This window comes from Egretta garzetta, unplaced genomic scaffold (assembly GCF_000687185.1).
Source record: "Egretta garzetta isolate BGI_Z169 unplaced genomic scaffold, ASM68718v1 scaffold60, whole genome shotgun sequence".
Lineage (NCBI taxonomy): Eukaryota > Metazoa > Chordata > Aves > Pelecaniformes > Ardeidae > Egretta > Egretta garzetta.
Genome location: NW_009258269.1, coordinates 1,757,993 through 1,768,055, shown reverse-complemented (window position 1 = coordinate 1,768,055; position 10,063 = coordinate 1,757,993). Strand labels below are relative to the sequence as shown.

At 38.9% G+C, this 10,063-nt stretch overlaps 1 protein-coding gene across 2 annotated transcripts in view; it reads left to right on the top strand.

The window, feature by feature from the left end:
- The first annotated feature begins 873 nt into the window (after positions 1-873).
- The window catches only part of FBXW11 (F-box and WD repeat domain containing 11), a 69,265-nt gene continuing 60,075 nt past the window's right edge, over positions 874-10,063 (top strand). Inside the window, exons 1-2 of one of the 2 annotated variants that reach the window (XM_009649647.2) lie at positions 879-971; positions 9,207-9,308. In XM_009649647.2, the coding sequence (XP_009647942.1) occupies positions 9,258-9,308 (51 nt within the window). In that variant the 5' untranslated portion in view covers positions 879-971; positions 9,207-9,257. Of the gene's footprint in view, positions 972-9,206; positions 9,309-10,063 lie in introns of both variants that reach the window. The other variant, XM_035888887.1, reaches the window with a different exon arrangement.

The following is a 10,063-nucleotide window of genomic DNA, read 5'->3' as shown; positions in this document are numbered from 1 at the left end:
CTGTTAGGGGAAATTTTGTAGGCCATATCTCAAACTTTTTGAAGAGCTGCCTGGAAGGCACACAGTCTGGTCTCTAGGATATACTTTGTTACACACATAGCGTGGGCTTTCTGCAGACTCCATCTTCTCTTAGGTGTTATTGTTAAAGCTGCTTTAAATTAGTCACTTAAGAGTATAAGTGTACTGCTGAAAGTACTGGATGAAGGAAGGCCTTTTATCATCTTGCTCACTAAGAGGTGGCTTTTTCTTTTCTCAGGAGTAGCACGCCTTGGCTGGCTCACTCTCTCCTAGTTCTAGATGGTTTTCCAGAGACACAGCAATACTGAAAATTTACTGAATTCAGTGCTGTCTTTCAGATCATAAGTGTCTTGAAGATTCCATCTTTGTGCTGCAGATATGTAAAGCAAGTCAGATAACTTTGAGACTGGAAACAGGGAAATAATCATTGCAATAAAATGCTTTAGAGCATGTATATGGCAAATTAGGAGAACTGTATTGGACTGTTTTGAAAACTTGTGTTCTGGCAGTTCATGGAGCAGGCTTGCGAGGCACAAGCTGCTGGTGGTTGAGGCTCGAGCATTCGTTTTGTTATTTCCCTTGTAGTTTCTTCTCATCCGCCTTCATCTTTGCAAAGTGAGCTGTAGCCCCAAAACACTTGTTGTGCATTGGGTGATTCAGGGCAGGGGAGAGAGCAATTTCTTGTCCGTAAATCCGTTTCTTTGTCTTAGATCCACCAATCCGATGACCCCACTAACGTAGTCGGTACTGGACTGGTAAGGTGCCTAGGCTGCCTTGTCTCTCTAACAGCATTAGGAGTACGTAATTGGGATTTCATTCAAGAAAGAAGTAGATACACCAAGCTGAAGATGATTGGCTGCTCTCTTTTAACAGACAAGTCTGAGAAGGAAAACCCATTCGAATCCCCTTTCATTCTGGATTGGTGGATCTGAAGCCCAGAAACAAAGTTTCAGGTAAGAAGTCACCCTGTACTATATCTTGCTGCTTCTGCTTAGATGAGTTTGTCTGCAAATTCAGTATCTTGCTTTAACTGCTTAATGTCCCTAAAGTAATAGAACACACCAAGTTAGCTGCTGAGCTTAGAGTAAGAAAGGGCATTCTCAGTAAATGCACGTGCACTTTATTAGGAAATCGCAGATCTGCTCTGAGAAACAAATGTAGGAACATGCAGTAAACTTGCCGTCTGTGGAGCTGGAGAGCAGTATCTACAGGTACAGGGGGTACGAAGCATAAGATTTGCAAATCCGGCTTCTGAAAGGAGGAAGCAGCCTTACCCATGACTTCGTTGAACTTCTCAGTTGAGTTCAGGAAAGTAATAGCTATCTGCTCTGATTTCTGGCCACGTTCTCTGATGAGTTCATCAGAACTTTAGAGAACTTGTCTAGCTGTTCATAGCACAAATTCCAGTAGCTTTATCCTACTGAAAGGCCACTTGAAATTCTGTTGTGGGCAGCACTTGGAGTCAGCCTTTGAAATCCTTCATGAGATTTCAACATAAAGTTCTGTTCCTAGTTGTTTTCAAAGCGTAGCTGAGCCAGCTGTAAGGCACGGTTTTCCAGAGGAGCTTTAAATGTATAGCTGGTTTATTTCAGAGTAGGGAAGTATGGTTGTATTTTGAGTCACATTCGTCTGAGATTTTGAGATGACTGTAAAAGGCTACAACACGTTATCTTAAAGACAGGTTTGGGAGGTATTTGTGTGCGTTAGGAAGGAAAGCCTGATCCCTTGCTGATAGGAAAATGAAGTTATGCGAGTTAAATGTCTGGTGTGAATGGGGGATCTGCACCTCTCCTAATGCCCAGCTTTATTGTAAGTTAGTGCTTTAATGAACTTGGCAACTTATTTCTAAAGTTAGTACGAAGCAGTATGCCTCAATTCCTTTTGATATTAATAGCAATAACACTAAGCCGCTTGAGTGTTCTCTTTTGTAGACAGCTATTAAAGCGAATGTGAAGGCCTCAATATTTAATCTCCCATAGAAGAAACTCTTGTAGGTGCTGTTGATCTCATGTATTGTTTTAGCTCTGCGTTTGTTTTGCTGGCGTGGTATTTTGTGCAAAAATTACACTTGAACTGATGAATCCATATATAATGAATCATTTGTGCACTGGGTTGCTTTTTGAGTACTTGAATTTTATTTGGTTAGGGTGGAGAAGTCTTGGGCATGCTTATTTAGTACAATTCTTTTAAAAAACCCAAACAACCTGGTGGAAAATCGAAGGGAAAATCTACTCACTAACCTTAGTCTGACACATTACTTGCAGTCTCACCTAACATCAAATTGAATTTGTCCCACATACCGATGAGACTCACCTTGGAGTTAACACTGCAAAATAGCATGTTCCCATGGAATATTTGCTTTTCAGGGTGTGCCTTTTTCTAAAATGAGAGAATGGGGAGGCAGAAGTGAACTTGGCATCTTTAATGATGAAAACTGAAAAGAGGAAATAATTTAAAACACTCTGAGGGGTGGGGGAGAAAGAGGAAGCACAAGTGTGTACTCCTGCTGATGAAGATCCCCGATGTTATGATATTTAATATTGCTTAACCTTTTGAAACATGAAATAGTCCTATCAAAGACAGTAGTAAAGCTAAGTTGAACTTGAGCCCAGGTTTTGAATCCTACATTTCAAAAAGTAAAATGCAAGTCAGCTATCAAAAGCGATGTAAATATTCCTCTGCAGCATCTGATATACAAACCCTGAATGTGAAGCCAGCGCTTTGTTACCTACTGAGCCCAGACTTCGTGTAAACTTGTCAGCTTAAAATGCACGCTGTCTTGTCTGTACTAGATTTTTAGATGGGGTTAATATTCTTTTTAGATTGTGTTAGGCCTCATCCTTAAAAACAGTACAGAAAAGAGTCTAAGATAACTTTTAACATCTTAGACAAGTTTCAGCCACATTTTTCTAAGTGTTTAACTTACTCGAAGTTTCTACTATTTCAACTGGCAGTGCTAGCTCTCTTTTCAGTTTTTCCTTCCCCCCGTTATGATTTACGATGAGCAGGTGTGCTGCTGTCTGTAGACGTCTGTAACACCTCTGGTCCTGCTGCATAAGAGCATAGGAAAACCAGTTTTCTTTTGAAATGGCCTTTTTTGTGTAACTCGGGATATGTTAACGCAAAAAGGAGTATCGCACTTCTGGACTCTTGAAACTGTGGGAATTGGTATGTATGTACATGCAGGAAGCGAGGGTTAGTTTAAATATTTTGGAAAATTTATTTGCAGTTAACATTCGGAGTGAGTTACGTAAAGGTATTAGGATTTTCTTCCTAGTCTTCTGTATCTTCCTGGAAACAAGATACTGCATCTCATGAGTCTTATCCTGATGAATAAATTATAATGGAGTAAGATTGTTGTTATATTCAAAGAAAGCATTTAATCTTTTCTCCACTGAACCCATATTCCTTTTGTAGCATTCATTTTGTTGTAGCAAACGCGTACTTTGATCTTCAGGAGCAGAGTGGGACTGCGTTACCGATAATGAGGAGAATTTATCTGATCAATTATTTTCCCTTTGTCTTGCTTTAAATTTCCTGATTCCTCACGTAATATTTTTCCCCAAATGCAAGAAGCTCACGTGCAGATCTTGAACAGCTATTGGAAGGTTGTGTAACATTGAGTGATTTTTATTCTGAATGGCAATCATTTAGCTAAATAGATTTTTCTAATGGAAGTGTGACTCAGCTGTTGGTTATGTATTTTTTTTTTAGAATGATCTGATAACAATAAGGGTCAAAAACATTTCACAAGTTAAAATGAGTTTGCTACTCTGTGGATACTTATTTTTGAGAAATTCACTTTTGCATTGGTAGTTCATCAACGGACAGAAATGCAAGAGTAAATTGCATCTAAGACAACTTTCTTGACCTGAGAATGTAGCCGTTCTTAAATCGAAGCAGAGCACTTGAATGCATGTATAAAACTCCATGGACTTTGGAAATATATTGTACGAACGGTACTCCAACAGCCTTCCAAATCAGACACTCAAGACTGGATGTGAGATTGCATTTTGGTCATGGAAAAGGTAGTGGTGTGATGGCACCGATTCCAACAAACTTGTATGGAGCATGTGAACACACTGCATCTCTCAAGGGACAACTTGGTTTTGAAATGAAAATAGGAAGAGTACAAAGTGCTACTATTGGTCTGACGTAAATTGTTTCTTTGTTTTCAATTATCTCACCAAAGGTACTCAATGCTGTGCCAAAATGTGTAGCGTAGTGAATGTGTTACCGTGCCAAGCCAGGCTGTCACTTGTGGACCACGCGTATTTGTGTTACATGCATGCCCCCACACTTTATTTCCAATTAAGTCTTCACGCTTAAGAGTATACTTTGACATCTTTACTTTTCCACCTCTTGTAAATATTCAGACTACTTGTTCTGATGTGTAGCTGGTTTAACACTGTTCTGCTTGTCACTATTTTGAATAAATCACTTAAGGTAACCAGGTAAGATCTGGATGATATCCCAGCTAGCGAAAGGGGATGGAGTCTGCTGAGTAGTTGGCAACTGTTCCCTGCCGAGTGTAAAATAATACTGAAGGCCTTTGAACGGTGTTACTGCTTTATATTTTTTTTATGTCTTATTGTGGTTAATGCTGATTTTTGAGAAACTAAGATCTGAGCTTCATAATAAATTTGGCTTGGGGAGGGCGTATAGCTTTCATAAACAGTCGTACCGTCCTTTAGTCTAAATTTGCTTTTTGGAGTACCCATTTTGGAGCATTAAATCTGAGCTACCGGGGGATGTGTCTGTCCTTCCCAGCCACAGAGAGGGTCTTAAGTAACAGCAGTTACCCCATGAATTTATCAATATTAAGTGTTAATGGAAATAAAAAACCTATCAGTTCTGTTGGTCCACCCTAAATCAAAGTAAACCAAACGGTAAACTGCCAATGTTGAATAACATGTGAGTTTTCGTAGCTAAAAACCTGAAGGGAATTCAGAATGAAGGTTGAGATTTTTGGGTTGTACCTTTTTTGCCAGTCCAAATCTCTCTTTGTAGCCCTGTGGATGTCCAGAACACGAACTAACCTTACTGAGGAGCTGGGTTGTTGTCACAAACAAGTTGGGAAAAGCATTTCGGACTTTAGGATTTGTAAACTTGAAGGATTTGTTTAGGCTCTTATGTTGTTTCGTAATAAACTGCATAAGAAAAAAGTTGTTGCAGGAGGAGTGTATTAATAGAATTGGTTGTGCTTCTTGAAAATAAAAAAAGAGTAAGTTAGCTCCCTCATTTGTTTTACTGTATTTTTCTTTGAAATTCCAAAATACCTCCCCGTACCAATCTTTTTTGGACTCTGTCTAGAAACTGATTTTCAAAACCAAGGATCTTTTTGCCTTGAGAACAGAATTCCCCAAACTGCAAACACACCAATAAATTTTGATTCCTTACATTATCTTGTACAAATAAAATTAATGCGATGAAAAATTCCAAGGTCATAATTTTAATACTTCATAAAGCTTCCAGCAATAAGGCTTGGTTATGTAAATGCTGTCATTCTTCATTATGACATTGCAGTATTTCCATCACTGGATATCAAAGGTGTATTAATTCCATCAGGAACACAGGCTACATTCCGTATTTGTTTCTTGAGCAATTTAGTGGGCCTTATAGGATAAATGGGCGATATATTTTTTTTTTCAGGGGTAAGAAAGTGTGTGGATTTCTGTTTGGATGTGAAATGCCCTGAAATGGAATGCTTCGGGACATTTTATAGTACTTCAACAAAATAGTGGCGCTGTATACCTGAGAAGTCCAAAATGAATAAAAATTTAAATTGTTCAGGGGCTGATAGGTTTTTTTTTTTTCTTTTTGGGTGCCTCTATCCTGAAAGTTATCATCTACAAAGTTGATTTATTGGAAGAACACTGCTGCGTGCTTTGCTATTAATATAAGAAGTTCTCAGCATCTGACCTTTAAAGGCATTGAAACATCTCTTTTACTGATCCTACTGAGAATTTATAGTTTTGAATGCAAATGGAAGCATTTGTGTAGGCTTCTTAAATTTGAGATTTAAGATTGAAACCTGAATCTTGAAATGTAGTTCCTGAGGCTGGACCACCACAGCAGTTCTTTGTATACAGAATTAAAATAAAACATATATAGTCATAATATAGTCATCTTGTCAAACATAGGGCACCTAAAAGACCCAGCGAGGGTTTCTGTATTTGCCTTTATTCTTTCAGCATCATTCACTCCTCGCCATGAAGCTCTAAAGCCCCTCTTTCATCTCCTTACACCTCCCCTGCAAGTAGGGCATTCAGATGAACACATGGCTGTCATAATGTGAGTTGCACTGCAAATTAGTTTGTTCCTTAAAATTTGAGTTTTGATTGGCCTTATCTTAACCTGTATGGTTCTGTTTTATTTATTGACCGTTATTTCTGTTGTATTTTATTGGCCTTATCTGAACCTGTATGGTTCAGTGGGATTGATGCTGGCTTACATGTGCATTTAATATTATGCCCATTGGCCAGTGTCATTTTCCCATTCCCAAACTTTATGAAAATAGTGCTGCAGCTCCCTGGGATCCTGACAAAAGGCGACTGGAAAGCGGAGGCGTAAGTTCAGGTTCTTGTTGTGCAAAAATTAAATCTTTAGTGTGCTATTATGCTTTTATTTATGACAGTTCCTATGCAAGCAGGATCAAGAAATAACGTGTCAACGAAGCACACAAATATTTGCATGTTCATGTTTTAGTGTGAGGTAGAATGCAATATTTAATTTATAGCATAGTGCAAATTGCTATAGCTAAGAGTCCAGTGATTCTTACAAATCCTTTTATTCAGGCCTTTGTATTACTGCAGAAAGGTTTTTTGTGGCTTAAACTTGGCATGGAAATGGCCTCTGTGTCTAATGTATTTTGAAATAAATTTAAAACATTGTTCTCCAGTTACCCATAGTTCTCTTTAAGTTCTTAATATTCAGCTTATCTAGCTAGAGTAGTTCCTAAAAGAAAACACAGTCTAATAACCAAACCCAGTGATTTTTAGCTTATAATTTGTGGACTCCTGTAGGTGTAGATTCATTACACACATTATACGCACCATTTTTTAGAACTTATCTGAAAATCTTGGGGGAGAAGTTTGCTGTATTACTCGATCAATGACTTTTACTAGGTGATGTGAGCAGAATTAATTTTTTTTTACTGGGCCTCTGTGTTTAAAAATGCAAATATTTATTTGGGCTTTAAGTACCTGCAGCGATGCACTGAATGTCAGTGGTTCAGTGTGGCGGAAACACCATTCAGGGGTTGTGCCAAATAGGATTAAATAATGAAAGCAATTAGAACGAGAGCTTCTTGAATTATATACGCTTGTTTTGAAGCAGGGCTGTAAATGGTCTATAGAAGATCCTGCATCTTCAGTGTCATGATCAGTGGGTTTGAACAGTACATCCTATCTTTCTTTAAAAATAGAAATATATTTTTGGGGGGTCTCGTTGAAATCAATGTGGTTTCCCCTAATGTCACTGGCTGACTATCTTAGTAAAATTCTGGGAACTAAGTTTCAAGTGTTTGTGTGAGGACGTGTCAAAGTAAATTATTGCAATGTAATTATAGATATGCTGGATTAATTACTTGATAGCTAAACGAAAAATCACATTTCTCGAAATGATAATAAAAAACTTTTATTAATAGAAAACAGTGATGTATTTTGATATTGAAGGAAGAATAATACAATATAGCATAAATATGTTTCTTTTCCCTCTGTACATAAGGTGTACGTGCCCACTCCTCACATGACAAGCACATAGTGCAGAATATCTGTATGGAATTGCAGCCTTTCTGCTGGATAAAAGGAGGGAGAATTCCGGTGTGTTTTGGTCCTGATTCTGGTTTTGCTTTAATTTCTCTCCTTAGCACAGAGATGCACATATCAGGCTTTCTTTTGTTTCATTCATAAGATATGCAATTAAAAAAAAAAAAAAAAGTTGCTCTGGGTTCCCTCCTTCCCCCCATTACTGGCACAGTAACTGCTCTCCCCGAGTCTTCACCTCTGATTATTCCACTTTCAACTTGGATCTGTGTGGGATTTTTCTTTTAAAGATTTGGTGTTATAACTAAATTGGAAGCCTGTGTGAAAAATACCGAAAGCTAAGTCTGTGCCAAATTTTAGAGCCGGGTTTGTGCACTGCTTGATAGTGAGGAATTGAATCCTTTATGGAGCACATGGACTATTCTGCCCTTAAAAGGAACTGTGAGATAATATCATGGAGCTATAAAGGGTTTGGGGAATCTGTCTGCATCAAATTTCTTCAGCTTCAGAAAAGAAAACCAAAAGGATTTCCAAACTTTTCCTAACTCCTAGTGTCAGCAATGTGGAGTCTGGAAGTTAAGCTTGGTTCTTTCTGGCGTGGGTGGTGGTATGAGTAATAAATGTAGTTAGGCTATAATTTGGCTTTAGGATACCCTCAGCTGATAATACAAACTTTTTTCCCCAATAACCCATTTAATCAGGATACCATGCATCTTGACTAAGCAGAACTTGGTCTTGCAAGTTGAACTTTGGCTAGGTGTTGTTCCTCTCTTAAAAAAATACTTAAATCGTTTCATTGTCAGTGTCCCAGGGCATAGACTGTAACCTCAGAAGTTAACGTTGGCTTTGCTGTCGGAATAAATAAGCACAAATTGGTTTGAGAAAGTTGAGACAGCGCGGGGTGCCAAACCTTAATTACCGAAGCTCCTCCAGGTTGTAATCCAAAGACTTGCTGCCCTAATGAAAAGCTCCTGCGCTTCTGTTCCCCAGGGGTGACTGCAAAGGTAAAAAACCTCGCAAGCCGTTAGGGCCAGGCCAGTTTGAGGACGGCACCTTCCCCCCTTGCAGCAGAACTTCTGTTGCGGGTAGCAATGTGTGGATGCATTGCTGAACTGATGGACCCAAACTGTAATGACTCTGATACTACTGGTAGTAAGTTAAAAATGTTCAGCTGGGCACTAAAGCCAAGCGGTCGCAAATGAGGAAAATGAGCTCGTTATCCTCGCTAGGACAGAGGGGGATGGCTTATTGTCTGAAAAGGATCTTCAGTGGTTATTTTACCCTTGGCAGCTAACCTTGCGCTTAATGTAGAAATAACATAGATAAGTACCCACGTTAACATACTAATGAGTTGCCTGCCTTGAGTGATTTGTTGTGGCATCTAACTGCTTCTTCTCTTCCTTCCTTTTTGTCACCCTGCAGTGTTCTGTGCCAAGGTCTTTGTGGCTAGGCTGCTCCAACCTGGTAGAGAGCATGTGCGCACTGAGATGCCTGCAGAGCATGCCCAGTGTCAGATGTCTCCAGGTGCCTTTCTTCTTTCTTGTTGTAAATGTTATGCGTATGCTGTTGAACATTTGTTAACCTCTCAGGACTCTGTTTAATCAAATTGTTAAGTCTGCTAAATGTTTTTTGTGCATCCTTTGCTGAAACCTTCAACTTAACTGCATTGTAGGAGTGAATCTTAAGAGGGCTTTCTGTACAGTAGGTTCTTGCGGGGGGGTGTGAGCTTTTGTGTTTTATTGCCTGTTTACTGAAGTTGTGATATAAGTAGCATAGTTGTGCATGTTGCCTGCTACGTTTTGCTTTCTCATTTAATTTAAAAAAAACCAATAACAACCTAATGAGCTTTGCCATTTCTTTTAAGCTGCAATAAACTGACTAGCCTGTAATATTTGTGTGATTTAATTTAGAAAGGATAAGCTTTTTATTTTTTACTAAGCGTGATCCTGGTTATAGCCTTACATTACAGTCCTTGTGCATGTTTGAATGCAGAATAGTTAGGACGGAGTCCTGGAGCTCTTTGGGTTACGCTGTTAACTTAGCTTCTTAACTTTTTAAAAGTGAAGAGCAAGGGATGGGGGCTTACTCTGCATAGAAGAACACTAAATCTCAAGTTCTCTGTTGTTTTTCTCCTAGTAAGCTGTTGAAGCTGAGCCAGCATAATTTATAGATGGGGGATTTGCTGCTGTTTCTTCACTGGTTTGGGAGGGATTGCAAACGATAAAAAGGGCGATTTTGATACAGTTAACAATTTTGAACTGCCAGGATATTTACCTTGG